This window comes from Notolepis coatsorum (assembly GCF_963971535.1).
Source record: "Notolepis coatsorum genome assembly, chromosome: 3".
Taxonomy (NCBI): Eukaryota; Metazoa; Chordata; class Actinopteri; order Aulopiformes; family Paralepididae; genus Notolepis; species Notolepis coatsorum.
In genome coordinates this window covers 133,771,865-133,790,579 of record NC_140167.1, presented here as the reverse complement: position 1 = coordinate 133,790,579, position 18,715 = coordinate 133,771,865, and the positions used below count along the sequence as shown (strand labels likewise).

The 18,715-nt window shown below is 42.0% G+C and overlaps 1 protein-coding gene across 3 annotated transcripts in view; it reads left to right on the top strand.

Annotated features, from left to right (window-relative positions):
* calcrla (calcitonin receptor-like a) overlaps positions 1-18,715 on the top strand; it is a 272,188-nt gene that overhangs the window by 234,838 nt on the left and 18,635 nt on the right. For all 3 annotated transcript variants that reach the window (XM_084309817.1, XM_084309818.1, XM_084309816.1), the window contains 5 exons: positions 682-773; positions 1,251-1,377; positions 1,907-2,060; positions 2,163-2,223; positions 3,328-3,394. In XM_084309817.1, the coding sequence (XP_084165943.1) occupies positions 682-773; positions 1,251-1,377; positions 1,907-2,060; positions 2,163-2,223; positions 3,328-3,394 (501 nt within the window). The remainder of the gene's footprint in view (positions 1-681; positions 774-1,250; positions 1,378-1,906; positions 2,061-2,162; positions 2,224-3,327; positions 3,395-18,715) is intronic.

Sequence of the window (18,715 nt, the reverse complement as noted above, 5' to 3'; positions counted from 1 at the left end):
AATAAGCAAGTAAAAAGCTTACATAAGCTTGTTGTGATTAGAAGGGTCCATTCAACTGAGGGATTTACTTCAAAGTGGGATGAAATGCAGAGTGTAACATCAATAATAATGGCTGGTTGGAGTTTGGACCCTCGTGCTCTCGCCAACTACTGTCAGGAAAATAGCTCAGATGACCACCGTCTGTGCTTAGATGTGGTCTGAGACGTGATTTTATGCCATCTGGCGTGAGCGTATCTGTTTTGACACAACCCCAGCTGCGCCATTCCACCCATTTAGCTGTGCCCTACCAAATTGAATAAGCTACACTGCAACACAAAGCTGCTGCAATTAGAATTTTCCTAACCCCCCCCCCATGGTTTATAAACCATGCCCACAAATGATTAAACTGTGCCACCTTGTTTCATATGCCCTTTGATTTGTTAAGTGTACCCTAAAATGTCAAAGTCTGTATGCCCGGGTTTCAAAGTATAGATTTCAGAGTAGGCTACATGTTTCCTGAAACTAAAATCTGTCAAGCATTTGATTCAAATAATGCATATGGCCTCAGGTTTTGATGGGATTGCCCTATCAAAGCCAAATATAGATTAAATTAATGAATTAACAAGCTATTTAGTACTATCGTAAAGTGTTTAAACAGTCATCAGTTCAATGAACTGCTTCCTCTCTCTTGTTTTCTTCTAGACTGCGATGAATCTCTTCTACTTGGCCCTCATAGGCCACGGCCTGTCGCTGACCTCCCTCTTCGTCTCTCTGGGAATATTCTTCCATTTCAAGTACGTCAATAAAACCAATCCAAGAACTGGGAAACAGAATTGACCATAGGGGAACAGGGTGGAAAGGAATCCCAACCTGATCATGACATAAGAGCAAAATGGCCACTGTGTGAATATGGTCAATTCTATTTCCATTTGATCAATTCAAGATTTTCTTTTCTTCTTTCTTTGAAATACTCACGACACCAGACGTTTGTCCTATCCAACCTAAGTAATCAGTAAAGAAAGAAATGAGAAATACAGAATGAATTATCATATCATTAGCTAAATAAACTGCATTTTCTGTTCACACAGAATAGGAAACGAGTTGTACACTGATGTAAAAAAATAAAACATTATGTTGAACTGATCTGAAACATCTTTTGTAACCCAAACAAGATTTTAAACATAATTTTAGACCTAGACAGATCAATTTCCTGTTTTTTTTTTTCTTTTCTCATGGCACTACTTTAAAATATCTTGTTCTCTCTCTTGTAGAAGCTTAAGTTGTCAAAGGATTACCCTCCACAAGAACCTCTTCTTCTCCTTCGTCCTAAACTCTGTGATCACCATCATCTGGTTGTCAGCTGTGGCTAACAACCAGGAGCTAGTGCAAGCCAACCCAGTGAGTGCTTTAATGAAGTAGTTATTAGGACGAAACTAGTCACATATTTAATTATTTTTGTGCTGGACTGAGGTTTGGATAAACATTTCACTATTCGCAATGAATTTCTTTCAACGCATTCATTCAACTTTTAACATTAGTCTCAATGTTTCCTGCCTATAACCACCTCGAAAACAGGTGGTGATGTATTTATGTTGAATAAAGTTAATGGGCAAAGCTTTGCTGACGCTTGGTAGTCTCACTGATTTGTCTATTTAAAGACCTTCCCATTCACACACACTGCACACTGATGATGTGCCTGCGAGTAAGATTCCTTATGGAAATGCCATTATCTTGGATCATGATCTCAATGTTGAGCAACTGGAAAGATACAGAGCACACTCACTCACTCACTCACTCACTCACTCACTCACTCACTCACTCACTCACTCACTCACTCACTTTATATTTCCTGATATATCTGGTGAACTAAAAACCATAGCAGAAGTCCTAAATTGTACGTCTTGTGTCCTTGTGTTTTCTTTTACAGACTAGCTGCAAGGTGTCTCAGTTCATCCATCTGTATTTGTTTGGCTGCAACTACTTTTGGATGTTATGTGAGGGTATATACCTGCATACCCTCATAGTGGTGGCCGTGTTTGCAGAGAAGCAGCACTTAATGTGGTACTATCTGCTAGGATGGGGTAAGCCATGAGGACAGCCGTTAACATCGGTTGTTTCAATAATCGTGACTCCCGGTGCACGAACATATGATTTATTAATGTATATTTCTTCTCCTTTTACAGGATTCCCTCTCATTCCAGCCTCCATACACGCCATTGCCCGAAGTTACTACTACAATGACAAGTATGCACTCGGAGCTCAACAATAACACATTTAACAGTTTTTAAGATGATAAATGGATTATACAAATGTCTAGGGCAGTGGTCACCAACCCGTCGATCTTGATCGACTGGTCGATCTTTGAGACTGTCCCTGTAGATCTTTCCATGAAAAAAAAAAAAAAAAAAAATTTTTTTTTTTTTTTTTTAGATCTTACCCTGAGAGTCCACATTACAGTTCTACTTTTGTTTTGATGTGAAAATGATACTGCACTTAGCACTGACTGCACTTAGCACTGACTGCACTTAGCACTGACTGAGAAAGTACACATTACAGTTCTACTTTTGTTTTGATGTGAAAAGTGATGCTGCACTTAGCACTGACTGAGAAAGTACACATTACAGTTCTACTTTATAAAATGCTAATTGTAAATATGTTTGTCAATGTTAATAATATGAGAGTCCACATTACAGTTCTACTTTTGTTCTGATGTGAAAAGTGATGCTGCACTTAGCACTGACTGCACTTAGCACTGACTGAGAAAGTACACATTACAGTTCTACTTTATAAAATGCTAATTGTAAATATGTTTGTCAATGTTAATAATATGAGAAAGTCCACATTACAGTTCTACTTTTGTTTTGATGTGAAAAGTGATGCTGCATAAGATGACTGCACTTAGCACTGACTGAGAAAGTACATAATAGTTCTACTTTGACGTTTTAATGTTGGACCAAAGCATTGCATGTAATTAGAATACAGGCAAATAAAAGTCATTTAGTTTAAAGTACAATCTTGGCTGTCTTTTTCTCTCAACGCTTCAATAGGTAGATATTGCCTTCACCAAAAAAAAAAAAAAGTGATCTTGGGCTTAAAAAGGTTGGTGACCACTGGTCTAGGGTATGACATGAAAAAAAAAAAGAATAAATGGAAACTGTTTCAATTATGTCCTCTGCCATTTTGAACACCTCACTCACTTCCAAACAAGCCACTGGAACCCACAGTACCTACAGCTTCTAGTCAATTTCCCCCCTAAGCTGTTCCTGTAAATCCACAGCTTAAAGTCAGGCGTCAGAGCCCACATCCATAGTATTATATATAACCCTGGCTCTCCTGTCTCCGTTCTAGTTGCTGGATCAGCTCCAACACATCACTACTCTACATCATCCACGGCCCCATCTGTGCTGCTCTCTTGGTAAGCAAGTAGCCTTCTTTTGTAGATGTCTTTTTTCTCCCCAGTGTAGCTCGCTGCACCGCTGAGGCTGAGCACATCTTGTTATGCTCTTCTTCTTAAAGTGTAGAATACAGGGATTCACTGATATCTCTTTTTTAATTTTATTTATCTATTGTTTTACGACCAATACTGATTCTGAGTCCTAGACGATGATTATGGGATGTTACGGTCGATTGATCGCTTTCACTACGGCACGGTGGTTAACACTGTCGCCTCACAGCAAGAAGGTCCAGGGTTCGATTCCCCCTTGGGGACCAGGTTTCCATGATGCCAGGTACTCAGGTGGGGTATCTCCCAGGCCTTTCTGTGTGGAGTTTGCATGTTCTCCCCGTGCTCGCAAGGGTTTCCCCCCCGATAAGATAAACCCAATGGAAAAACATGCACAACAGATCGCTAACACTGTGGCGTCCTTGACGAAGACGGACAGGAGCACTTGGATTGGTCCCCGGGGCGGCTCACGTTGACGCCCTATCTGCTCCTGGCTGCCCATGGGGGGAAGGACAACGGGATGGGAAAAGTGCAGAGAGACATTTCATCTGCGATTCAGTGCATGTGTGTGTGTGTGTTCCTGTGGGTCGCCCATCTCGCGTGTGTGTTAAAACTGCATGACAAATAAAGACTTCTAGTCTAACAATTATATTATTATTACACAGTATCGACTTAGACCATTAGTTTGGAGTCATTGGCAAAAACAATTGAACCATTGCCCTGAAGAACCATATACTGTAAGTTTGAACCCGTGGACAGTATTTGCAGTTGTAAAGTAAATACAAATCACTTAGCGTGTGAATGTGACATATCACCAGAAAGTACTGAACCTGTATAATATAGCGTTGTATAACAGTGTACATAAAGACCCAGTGCCTCATCCGTATTGCTCTACCACAGGACCTAGCATGTCCTACCATGCTCTGTAAATAACTCATGTACATATACCGATATGCCCTACTTTGTTTACTTGTTTTATTGCACAATGTCATTCTATTGGATTCTTATTATATATTACTATTGTATTATGCACATCGTTGCATAATACAATACCCCCCGCATTTCATTGTATACTTGTATGGCGTGACAAATAAAACTCTTGACTTGACTTGACCTCTGCTGTCTTGAACTATGAACGAACACAATACTCTAATAACGTTTGAAAACATTCTTCCTCGTCAAACAGACTTATGGTTCTTCGTCTGAGGAACTCAATTGAGATGTACGGTTTTCTTTTTTCATGAGAAATGTGTTTTTGTGTCACAAAGATTAATGCAGAAAAACATTACACATGGCTCTTCTTCACATCAGTATTTATTGTTAGGTACAATTCTGTACAATTCTTGGTGTATCCCTCGAGTACATACGTTTGCTTTGTCATACATGGATGGGTACAGACAGATGGATGTTTTCTCAAACAAAGATGTACCTCCAGTAATTCCAGCGAAGTAAATAACCAGAATAATCTATTTACGGAAGCAAACGACTTCACCCGTTCCAGTCCAGAATGTATTGACTAACTTGTGGATGGTGAAAGATAAGCTGCTATTCTTTTTCCTGCGGGACGTAAACAAGCTGGTGTGGCAGCAGGATATCACACGTCATGCCGAGCGTGATGCAGGGAAACTGGTCACTCCTTTGCCGACGCAACCGCTGGTCCCCAGACTCCTGCAGCATTCTAGGAATCCATGTACAGTAATCAACACGATCGGACGTGCTTCACAGGAATCTGCTCAGTCTAGTTTCCCTGTAGGATGACAATGTATTCTCTCGAAACCGTACCTCTGTGTGCAAGTGACTAAAAGTGAATTTCTATTTACAGAAATTACTTAACTCTGCTTGACTTAAGGATAGCAGATTTAATGTCTTAGTTCTAGTAGTTAGATAGCAGCTAGTTCTAGATGTATTAAAATAAAATAATAATAATATTCTGTAACACTTTATAATAACACTCAGTTATAAGACCTCTATAAGGTATTTGTAGATAATGAACTAATCATGAACAAACCATTTATATAAATTCTTAAATTATTATTAAATAATTTATAACTATATTTATATAACATTTACAAATTAGTTATACATTATTTATAACTCATTATCAACATTGTTTGTACTTGATTTGTTAATCATTAAATAATGTTATTTAATGTGTAGTAACACATTTGTAGATAAAAATGGATATGAACAAATTACTATAGCCTACCTCCATTTATTTGTTTATGTTCAACAAATGATTTGTAAAACATTCTTCTTCTTTTTTTATCAAATCTTTTTTATTTTCCTTTTTTACATTAAACAAAACACAGCACATTACAGTCACCACAATAACAAACAAAACAACACCGGACAGACACAGCAACAATAATAATAAAAATACAATAAAAAAAAAAACATACTGACAAGCCACCTAATAATTCAATGAAATAAAAAGGAAGAGAATAGACATAATACAATTTAATATACCAAGTAAAGGAACAGGAAAAATAAAATTACTATATAGTAGGGCTGTCCCCGACTAAGGATTTGGATAGTCTACTATGATTGGCAAAAATGTGCCGTTAGTCGACTATTAGTATTTTTTTTTTATCATTCCATTTGGGCTGTGGGGGGTGCTTAATGTCTGAAGGAGTCGACTGAAGGCTTCTTGTCCTCTGCAAAAGCATGCAATTGGTCCACTGATGGATACATCTTGATATTTGTCTAGTCTAGTGTGTTCATTAGATGGGTGAAATCCTCTTTCAGTGCCTCTGTGCCTGTTTTTGTAGGCAGTTAGCCTCTGGTATGCGTGTCACTAGCGTTAGCCATGCTTCTAGGCCTCTTTTCTTTTGGAAAGAATGATAAAAAAAAAAATATATATATATATATATATATATATATATTTTTTTTTATATAAAAAAATATATATATATTTCGACTAAGAGGTTGGCAGTCGACTACGGCTCCTTTTGACCAATTAGTCTACTAATAGGGGTCAGCCCTACTATATAGTGAGCCTCTTGAGCCCCCTCCATCTCCAGACCCGGCAGCCATGAACCCAAACCCCGGAGGACCCCGAGTCCGGCGACCCAGCGAGCCAAAGCATGCCTCTTTAACACCTCGACTCGCCGAGACCCCGAACCTCGCCCCCCAGTCTGAGCCCACGACCACCAGACCCACAGCCAAATGGGCCCAAAAACCCATCCGCACAGCAACAAGGCAGATTAGAGATTACAAAGCTGCAAACTGTAAAATCGGGAGGTCTTGATGGTCCGGCTCACATGCACATAATCAAATACACAAAAAACACAAAACAAAAAGAAAAACAAGTGGACATGGGCACTCGCTGGCTCTCCCCCCCCCACTCACCCCAGGACCTCAATGTGAGTTATATTATTCAGTAATTGAGAGTTATATGCGCTCTTTTAGCTTCGCAACAGCTGCCAACCAGATTGCGATATTAGACTCATTAACCCCTATAACACGTGCAGTGGATATCTCCATATAGATCACATCAAGATAAGTGAGAATCCATACCTTCAGGCATAGTTTGTCTGGGTGTATCCATCGTGAGGCAATACATTTTTTGGTAGCTGTGAGGCCGGCTAGAATCAGTCTTTTCACATGTGTAGAGGTCGGCAATTGAGAAACGTCATTCAACAGCAATACAGAAGGAGACACGTATGGTCAGAGAGAAAATATCTGAGAGCTGAGAGGTAACATTTTCCCAGAAAACAGGAGGACATTCCCAGTACATATGCATAAATGTACCAGTGGCACCGTTTGGACATAAGGTACATCGAGAGTCAGGTCTGAGACCCATTAGATTCAATCGTCTAGGGGTCAGATTTAGATGAATCTGTTGGTGATTTGGGTTGCGTGAGGATAGCCGGACATTCTCCCAGACTGTATCCCAATCAAAATCTACATCCAACTCCGGGACATCCTTCCTCCAAATCGTATCCAGGGGGAGGTCCTTATACGAGGACATAAGTAAATGGCGATAAAAGTCAGAAATGAAGCCTCTCGATGTCTCCTTGTCATAAAATAATTGGTGAAATTGGTGACGTTCTAGTGGAGCGTCCCATGGAACGCCATGAGCCTTCAGAGCTGCCCTTATTTGTAAATAAAAGAAAAAGGAAGTTCCGGGGAGATCATACCCGTTGGATAGATCCTGGAAAGAGCGGAGACCAGAGTTATCGAAGATATCCCCCAACGTGTGGATGCCTTTCTTTTCCCATCTAGGGAACTTAATAGGCTGTTGTCCAATAAGGAGTAGATTGTTATTAAATAGAGGGGAATGCGTATGCCACCGATGACGGTTAGTACACAATTTCTGGGTGTCCCACCAAGTCTGGATCACATGTGTGATAACGATAAGAGGGCCAAATCATGAATTGCATTGCTTAATTGATATGTTGGTATACACTATATCCTGAAGTCTATGTGGGGATACTATCTTCTCCTCCAATGGTCACCAGGATACGGCTGCTTGAGAATCAAACCAGGTGATCAATGTTCTCAAAGAAAAAGCTTGAAAGTAATATTTGAAGTCTGGAAATGCTAAACCCCCATCAAGTTTACTCCTCTGGGCAGTGGATCTCTTTAAGCGCGGGCGTTTGTTGTTCCAGACGAATTTATATGAGGCAGAGTGCAATTTTTGCCAATAACCAACAGGAGGAGTACATCATCTGCGTATAAGATGATATGGTGATGTGTGCCCTGAATTGAAACAGGGGATATAATCTGGGATTGTCTTATGTATTGAGCTAGAGGTCCGAGGGATAAGGCGAAAAGTCCGGGACTAAGACGACAACCCTGTCTAGAAGAGCGCGAGACAGAAGAGTGGCGAGCAGAACTTCCCTGTTAAGATCATGGCTGAAGGCCCTGTGTAGAGAACTTTGATCATATGAATGAACCCCTCACCTAACCCCACCCTTCTAAGAACTGCCCACAAATAAGACCACTCCAATCTGTCAAAGGCCTTCATTGCGTCCAAGGACATGACAGCTGTAGGGACTGCGACATCCTTGCTGGCGTCAATCACATGCAGTAACCGTCTGATATTGTCAGTAACCAGGCGGCCTCTTATAAAGCCAGTTTGATCAGGGTGAACTAGAGATGTCATATGCTTTTTGAAGTCGGATGGCTAGAACCTTGGCATATAGCTTGAGATCGGCTCCGAGGAGACTTAAGGGCCTATAGCTGCCACATTCGGTGGGGTCCTTATTTTTCTTGAGTAAAACGGATATAAGCGCCATATTGACATCTCTGGAAAAATTGCCCTCTTCGACTGAGTGTAAGATCATTGAAAGTAATAAGGGACAGAGTACATCCCAGAAAGCAAGATAGAGTTCCGGTGGAATGCCGTCCCAACCAGGAGCCTTGCCCCGTTGCATATCAGCAATCGCCTCCCTAAGCTCATCTAGTGTGATAGGTGCAGCTAACCGTTTAGCGTCATCTTCTGATACCTGTGGTAAGTTGATTTGGTTAAGAAAGTCCTCCAGCTTAGTATGATCAAAGACCACTTCTGACTTGTACAGGTTAGAATAAAAAGAGCTAAATGTATCTTTAATTTTTTTGGGGTTGGTGGTTCTTGTTGGTTCTTAATGGAAGGGATATCAGCAAATTGTTCACTGGCCCGTATCTTCATAGCTAGTAGGTGGCTAGGCCTGGTGCCGTGAAAGTAGTAGTGCTGTCTTGTTCTGTGCATTTGAAATTCAGACTGCTGTCTTAAAATGGAGTTAATCTCTTTTTTCACCACCTTAATTTGAAGCTCCAGTCGGCTAGAGTAGTTGTGCTGCATAGAGGACATCAACGTGGCATGAAGCTTTTCCAATTCCACCAACTTGGAGAGACATCCCTTGCGGAGATTGGATGCAAAGAGTAGTGTTACTTCTAATAAAACCCTTAACCGTATCCCATAGAATTCTGGGGTCCTGTACCGAGCCAGCATTAAACTGCAGGAATTCAGTGAGCTTCTCTTTAAATTGCAAGTTAAACTGGGCCGTTTTTCAGCAGCGTTGAGTTAAAGCGCCATCTAGGGGCGCAGGACGTTATTTTACTGAGAGAACCCTTGAGAAGGATACCTTTGTGGTCTGACAGTGCAATGGGCATTAAGTCAACATCAAAGCTATCGAAGAGACGCAGGGAAGAGAAAAGATAATCAATTCTGGAAAAGTTCTTATGTCTCGAGGAGAAAAAAGAGTAATCTCTCGCGGATGGGTTGAGCGAACGCCACATATCAATTACCCCTGTGTCCCTGGACCAGGCCTGTAGGACAGTGGAAGCTTGTTTCTGATCAAAAGTTTCAGTGCGATTTGCATTCAAATCAGCTCCCACTATAAATGAGTAATCGGGTAGTTTCAACATAGCTGCAGTGAGTACAGCATAAAAGTTAGCGTCATACAAATTAGGGGCGTATGCAGAGACCAGAGCAATTTTTTGGTTAGAGTATTCCATTTTAGCAATAGTAATTCGACCATCTGCATCAGACCACACATCTAACAGTTTAATATTCAAATTTCGCTTCACTATTAGTTTCAAGTTTCAAGTTGAAGTTTCTTTATTAGTTGTCATACAGAAGTACAGAATACTTTTATACAAAATGCTTCTTTCTGTTTCGCTCCAGAGACTATGCTAGGCAAAAATAGATAATAAAATAAGTATAGCAGCAAAATAGAAGTCAAGTACGTAGACCAAAATGTTCAGTATATACATATATACAATGCTCTATGTAGAGTAGAAGTAACTGAGTTACCATACAATATACTATACAGTGCAAAGCAGAAGTGGGATGAGGTACAATTTAGGTACAATATAATTTACAGTAAGGTGTAATGAGGTATGGGTTGTAGTGCAAATTCTTTACCTATAAATATAAAGTGTGCTTAGGTGTACTAAAGTGGTTAAAGTGGGTGCTGCAGTGAGTTGTATGTTTAAAGTGAGTGTGTGCGTGTGGATGTGTGTGCTGTGAGTGCATTTGATGGTTGTTACATAGTGTTATTGTTTGTTGAGCATCCTGATGGCCTGGGGATAGAAGCTTCTTCTGAGTCTCTCTGTGCTTACCATGAGACTCCGGTATTGCTTGCCTGACCGCAGCAGTTCAAAGAGGCAGTTGTTTGGGTGGCTTGAGTCTTTGATAATTCTCTTAGCCTTGCCCATGCACCGCTTGTTGTAAATGCCCTGGAGGGTGGGAAGCCCCCCTCCAATTGTGCGTCCGGCTGAGCGGGCCACTCTATGTAGTCTGCTACGGTGTTGTGCGGTGCTATTCCCAAACCAGGAGGTGATATTGCCAGTCAGGATGCTCTCTATTGTGCATGGCTACCCCACGGGACTTAGTGCCAAAAGAAGAAGAACTTATGTTATGATTAAATCTATTAATTAATTTAGCCAGTCTTGCATTATCAGCCATTAAAAGGTGCGTTTCACTCAGTAAAGCAAGGTCCACCTCCTTCCTTCTTAGCAACGTTAGTACACTTGTGCGTTTATGTGGAAAATTAAGACCCCCTGTATTCCAGTTCAAGATATTTAAATTAGCCATAGTCTAAAAAGGCTGCAGTATGACTGAATGTAATTCGTTTCGAGTAGAGCACTATAACAGATGCATATCCACTCGTTAAGGTCCTATTGAGTTCCAAGCATGAGCGTGAAAACAAAAATAAAATAGAGCGAGTCGAATGAAAAGAAAAACAAAAAGCAACGCACCCCCCCATTCCCACCCCCCTCCCCCCTTCAGATAGTTGGCCACTATGACTGAGCATAACAACCACAACAACAATACGTAACTTAACCATACCAAAAATGTTGTAAGGTATATTATAACAATCTAGAAAAAGGAACCCACTTCGCTCGCCTGAGTTAAACTTGAAAAAAGGCAATATGCAAACACATCGATGAGATAACACAGCTGAGATAAACCTTGAGCATTACCGCTCTATTGAACCAAAAATGTATGGTAGGCGCGTGGTAACGGTAGTGTTAGCTAGGAGAGTTGGATAACCAGCACGTCTTGAACTTAGCTTAATGAGGCTCAGGGCCTGTTATACCTTGATTCGCGTAGACAGCTCTGCCGAGAGGGGTCCATCCCCCTCGGCCGGCAGATATGTTAAAACACAGTTTGTCTGAGTGAAACTTGAAAAAAGTCAATACGCATTCGAAATCTGTGCGAAGAAATCTATGCAGAGTTAGAGTTCAATTATACAATGGCATGCACATTTCTTGATTCTGATTGGCTGAAACAGTCAAGTTAGACGTTGTTATTTCACATAACACACTCCACGTGATCCCAGAACTTGCCCACAACCGAATTACAATCACTCCGCCGTTCGTGGTTTTAGGAATGAAACCAAGATGGCGGACAATAATCTTTATGAATGAATGTATTGATAGCGTCATAATGACTCATTCAAAAACGATTCAACAAAGATGGCGCTGCTAAGACCGGCTGCCTATCCGTGCGCTCTGTCGAGACTGTGCTTACTTTTGTTAATATTTATAGTTTTGAGTTGTGTTGGTACCAACTGTAGGTGCATTTAATGTGTATGACCGTCAGTCACGCATAGACATTGGATTACGGGAAACTTACCAACTGGATTACTCTCTAGATCAGCTCGCCGAACAACAACAGTGGCCCGCCAAGATCTTGAGGACAATCGGACAAGACCTCGACCTCAACAAAGGATCCAGGTGACGAGGAAAAAGAGCCGGTGTCCGAAACAGACTGCGAACCAGGTGACACCGAACGCCACTACCCAGTATATTGCTAGCCAATGTACAATCAATAGACAATAAACTGGACGACATCAGAGCAAGGATTCAACTCCAAATAGTCGTTAGAGATTGTAATGTTCTCTGCTTCATCGAGACGTGGTTGACGCCGGACGTCCCAGACCACGCTATCCAACCGGCCGATCACTTTTTCATCCACCGCAAGGATCGTACAGCAGAATCCGGCAAGCAGCGGGGAGGTGGAATAGCCTTCATGTTGAACAACAATTGGAGCGATCCAGCCAACGTGAAGGAGCTTTCGAACCACTGCTCCCCCAACCTGGAATATATATCCATCAAGTGTCTGCCTTTCTTTCTACCGAGAGAGTTAAGGTTGATCATCTTGGTCGGAGTGTATATTCCCCCACAAGCTAACACAGGCGATGCGCTGTCCCTGCTTCATGATGAGGTAATTAGAATCCAAGCAGCGAATATTGACGCTGCCATTGTGGTTGTGGGCGATTTCAATAGCGCCAATCTGAGAAAAGTATTGCCGGACTTATACCAGCATGTGACTTGTAACACCAGAGGCGGTAACATTTTAGACCACTGTTACTTGCAATTCAAGTGTGGATACAAGGCTCATTCTGCGACCTGCTTCGGCAAGTCTGATCATGCGGCCATCTTTCTTTCTCCGGAGTATAAACAAAGACTCAAGTGCGCGCCGGTAGTCTCGCGAGAGGTGCAGAAATGGTCTGTGGAATCAGAGGGCGCACTCCAAGCTGCACTTGAATGTACAGACTGGGGTGTGTTCCGCGATAACACAGATAACATTAATGACTACACGGAGACAGTGCTGGACTTTGTTCATACATTGGTGGAAGAAACAATCCCCACTACCACAATTAGAGTTTACCCAAACCGAAAACCCTGGGTAGAAAGAAGCATTTTGTATAGGGATGTCCGATATTATCGGCCTACCGATATTATCGGCCGATATCGGCATTAAAATGTGATATCGGAAAATATCGGTATCGGTTTTCAAAAAAAATTAAATTTTTTTTTTTACATTTCTATAGAAATGATGTCCGATATTATCGGCCTACCGATATTATCGGCCGATATCGGCATTAAAATGTGATATCGGTTGATATCGGTATCGGAAATTAAGAGTTGGACAATATCGGTATATCGGTATCGGTAAAAAAGCCAATATCGAGCATCCCTGATTTTGTATAAAAGTATTCTGTACTTCTGTATGACAACTATTAAAGAAACTTGAACTTGAAACTTGGAATGTGTTAGTTGCTTACACAATGTTGGATTATGTAATTGGTTGGTCATGACTCATTGTGAAACAAAATATAAATTGTGCAAAGTGTGTTGTTAAATGCCATTCGTTATAGAACCTCCCTCTCCTTCAAAAGGACACTCTCATTTCACTGTTAATAAAATGTTCAATCAATCAATCAAACCAATAACAACCGCTCACTTCACTGTTAGACGGCATGCTTTGAAGCAACCTATTGCTTCGAAGTGGTTATGCTTTGGCCCTCTTTCGAAGTGGGTTATGCTTAGAGTTTATCTTTAGAGCAGGGCGATAGACCACCAGCCCTGATTCCAAACTCTAAGCATAACCCAGTTCGAAAGAGGGCCAAAGCATAACCACTTCGAAGCACAAGGCGGACATTAATAAAATGTTCAATCAATCAATCCAATAACAACCGCTCACTTCATTCTTAGATGGCATCCTTTGAAACAGCACACCTCCGAGCTGCTTCTATAGAAAGTAGGTAAAAAAAAAGAAAGAGAAGTTTCCTCCCTATTTGTGAACGCATAAACTATATCTTAAATTATGGCTATGTGTCTAATACGGGCGTCGCTTATCAATGACTTGTTTGCAGTCAACATTGTTGAAACAGATAGTTTTTTAATTGGTTCATTTCCGTTTTATACCATTTTGAAAAACGCTAGTTTTTTTAAACTTTCAGAAAATATTCTGCAGGAATCGCGCTTTACTGTAATACACAAAACATGTTGTAATTTTTCGGCCTATTTATGAATAGTTTTCAAATAAACGCTAGATTATCGATAGTATGTGCTATAGAAGCGGGCTGAAAAATCGATTATCTTATTTCCTGATCAGCACACACACACTCACAGCCACACACACACATATGGGACACGTTGATAGGTGAAAACAGCTCTTATTATCCCAAGACTGGTAAAAAAGATTCCTTACCTCAGATCAGATGTTCTCAAAAGATTATTCCAATTCCTGATCGCCATTCCAAATATCGATCGTGTTTATTGATCCAACGCTGGGTCAATATGTCGAAAGACATATTCCACGCTGTTCTGATGGTGGGCGATGACTGCAATAGGCTCGGATTACATGCCTGACAAGTAAAATGTGGAATCCGGACTCTTTTTTCCCCATCCATTTCATTCAGTCCAATCCAATGGGGTGCAATACCATCCGGAGAGACGATAGGGGGCGGTATTTTCCCTGTTCAAGCTCAGACAGATCCCCACTGGTAACGGGAAGCTAGATTGATGAAAAATTTATGGAAATCGATAATAAAAAAAAATAACAATTAAAAACGAGATTTCTCGTCGGTTGGCACTCAACGGTTGGCATGAACTAACGAGAATTCTCGTTGCTGGCACTCAAAGTGTTAAACACATCACGTCTGAGTGAAACTTGAATAAAGTCAATATGTATACCCGTTGTTGAGATAATACAGCGGAGATATAACAAGCACGCCTTGTACTTAGCTTCAACAGGCTCAGGGCCCGTTATACCCTGATTCACGTAGACAGCTCTGCCGAGGAGGGTCCATCCCCCTCGGCCGGGAAGGCCATCCAGGACCAGGCCTGTTACACCCCGATTCCCGCAGCCGGCTCCGCCGAGGGGGGTCCGTCCCCCTCGGCCAGGGAGGATACCATGCTGCTCCGTAGGAAGTGTAGCGCCTCAGTCGGCCAGGTGAAGAGACGATTGCATGTAACAACACCTTGGCCCATCTTGACTTTCAAGGTGGCTGGATAGAGTAGGAAAACTACTATGCCCTTTTCACAGGCATAGTCCATAGCCTGAGAGTAGGCGCTGCGGCGTTTGGCGGTGTAATCGCTAAGTCCGCGGCGAATCTGAGTGGATGGTTATCCATGGTTGGAGGATGTTTCCTGGCAGAAGAGTCTGGCGTGCAGTGAAACGCAGGCAGCAGAATATGAATGTGCGGGGACGTTCACCCTTCCCCGGGGGACCTTTTCTGAAAATTCTGTGGGCACGCTCAATATCCGGAGGGGCGATGGACGGGAACCACTTGGGAATCATCCGTTCCAGATATTGAATCGGCGCATCACCCTCAACGCTTTCGGGCAAGCCGTATACTCGGATATTGCACCTCCTATTTCGGTCCTCTAGGCCGGCCACCTTTTGTTCATAAACATCTTGTCTGTAATAGCTGAGATATCGGTGGAGTTGGACTCAAAATTATTCTTGACCATGGTCACCTCCTCTTCCATTCCCGAGAGCCGCGTGGTCACGTTTGCTAGCTCTGCTTGGAATGAGTCCAATCTGTTAGTTAGCTTCAGCGTGCTAGCTTCAAGTTCCTCGAGGAATATAGTTCTGATAAAAACTCTGTCTGCCTCATTTAACGTTCCTGTCAGGTTCGATATTTGTTTGGTCATCCTTACGATGTGCGCTATAAGCGTATGGTGTGAAATTTACGTCATTATAATTCATAATGTGAAGTGGTCGCTGAGCTCGAAAAAATCAAGCAGCCATCCGACCTGAGCTGAAACCGGAAGCCATTGTAAAACATTCTTAAAATATCTATCAATCATTTTCAGATGTTATTGTGTGCCCTAATCTAAAGTGAAGACTATTCATAATTAACAAATGTCTAATACAGTTAGTTAGCACATTAGCAGAGCCAAGGGATTATTTTGTGCTGCCCCACGCTTTTAAGGTATGAGCAGGCTAAACACCTTTTTTGTTGGTAAATCTATTCCATCATCTCCGACCTACAACTTATTGTCCTATATTTTGTGTAGACGTACTTGATGTGGTTGGACCTTTCCTCATTCCTGTGAATGCAGTTGCTGGCTGGCTAATGTGCGCTCAGTATAATATGTATGTAGTATGTGGGCCGACGTGTATGCTACATGAGGGTAATAATTATTTGTATTTTCAGGCTGTATAGGCGCCAATACAGCCTGAAAATACAAAGAATTATTACCCTCATGTCATCATCACATACCGCAATATACAGAGCACACATTAGGAACAAACACATAATTCAAATGTAACGTTAGCACCCACCACATTAAGCATGTCTACGTCTGATTGACAAGCTAAAAGCAATTAGTTTGATAGTTTATCAGTGAGCTGGATGCAATCCTACCTGGAGGGGAGAGAACAGATGGTGGAGGTAAACGGTACTCTATCCCCCCCCTCACAGTGAGCTGTGGTGTTCCACAAGGAAGCATACTAGGACCGCTACTGTTCCTAATTTATGCAAATGACATGTCGTCAGCTTGTGACTGCAACTTGTTCCTGTTTGCGGACGACTCAGCCCTGCTGGTCTCTGACAAGAACAAGTTGCAGGTTGAAAAAACCCTCAGCTCGGAACTAGGCAAAATCTGCATATGGCTCGCTGATAACAAACTATCATTACACATGGGCAAAACAGAGTCCATTCTCTTCGGTTCAAATAACAAACTCAGCAAGACCGACGGCTTCTGAGTTACAGTGGGTGACAATATTGTCACAAGGAAAGATGAAATTACCTACCTGGGCTCTATCCTAGAGGCAAATCTTTCCTGTGACAAAATGGCATCCAATGTAATAAAAAAAAGTCAACCAACAAACTAGATTCTTGTACCGGATCTCCTCTCTGGTAAACAAGAATACCCTGAAGACTCTGGCAGGAGCACTCATTCAAGGGTACTACGACTATGCTTGCACCTCATGGTACCAAAGCACCTCAAAGGCGCTAAAAACAAGATTACAAACATCACAAAACAAACTGGTCAGACTTCTACTTGACCTTACCCCTAGAACCCACCTCACCCCTGCCCACTTTGACAACCTAGGATGGCTTAGAGTAGACAACAGAGTACAGCAACTTGCAATGGGCCTGGTCTACAAGATACACTATACAACTAAGGTACCCATGTACATGTCAAAATACTTCCCAAAGGTCAGTGAATACCATGACCACAACACCAGAGGAAGCTCAACAAATCATGTTAAACCCAGATTCGGCTCAAACAAGGGACTAAACACCTTTCGCAATTATCCCACATCAATGTGGAACGCCCTACCCAAAGCTGTAAAGGAATGTGAATCCCTACCCACATTCAAAATCACTCCTAAAGAGCACCTATGGGAGGCTGCAATTCGAAACTGGCCACCGTAAATGTCCAAACCCCCCCACCCCCACCCCCTCCTAATAGACAGTCTCCTCCCCACTGTATGTATATATTCTCTCCCGCCATATGTATATTTCTCTCCCACCCACCCACCCCCTCCAAATGTACAGTCCTCAAGTTCAAGTTTCTTTATTAGTTGTCATACAGAAGTACAGAATACTTTTATACAAAATGCTTCTTTCTGTTACGCTCCAGAGACTGTGCTAGGCAAAAATAGATAAGTATAAAATAAGTATAGCACGTATAAAATAGAAGTCAAGTACGTAGACAAAAATGTTCAGTATATACATATATACAATGCTCAATGTAGAGTAGAAGTAACTGAGTTACCATGCAATATACTATACAGTGCAAAGGATGAGGTACAATTTAGGTACAATTTACAGTAAGGTGTAATGAGGTATGGGTTGTAGTGCAAATTCTTTACCAATAAATATAAAGTGTGCTTAGGTGTTCTAAAGTGGTTAAAGTGGGTGCTGCAGTGAGTTGTATGTTTAAAGTGAGTGTGTGCGTGTGGATGTGTGTGCTGTGAGCTGTGAGTGCATTTGATGGTTGTTACATATTGTAATTGTTCGTTGAGCATCCTGATGGCCTGGGGATATAAGCTTCTTCTGAGTCTCTCTGTGCTTGCCATGAGACTCCGGTATCGCTTGCCTGACTGCAGCAGTTTAAAGAGGCAGTTGTTTGGGTGGCTCGAGTCTTTGATAATTATCTTAGCCTTGCCCATGAACCGCTTGTTTTGTAAATGCCCTGGAGAGTGGGAAGCCCCCCTCCAATTGTGCGTTCGGCTGAACGGGCCACTCTCTGTAGTCTGCTACGGTCTTGTGCGGTGCTATTCCCAAACCAGGAGGTGATATTGCCAGTCAGGATGCTCTCTATTGGTCATGAGTAGAACTTCTTAAGGATCTTCTGACTGACTTGGAACTTCCTTAGGCGCCTGAGGAAGTAGAGGCGTTGCAGTGCCTTCTTCACAACACTGTCAATGTGTGTGGTCCATGTCAAGTCCTCGGATATGTGGACTCCGAGGTACTTAAAACTGTTCACTCTCTCAACCGGTGCCCCGTCGATGCTGAGGGGGCTGTAGTCCCTGACCCCCGACCTACTAAAGTCCACAATCATCTCCTTTGTTTTGCTGACGTTCAGGGAGAGGCTGTTCTCTTGACACCATCC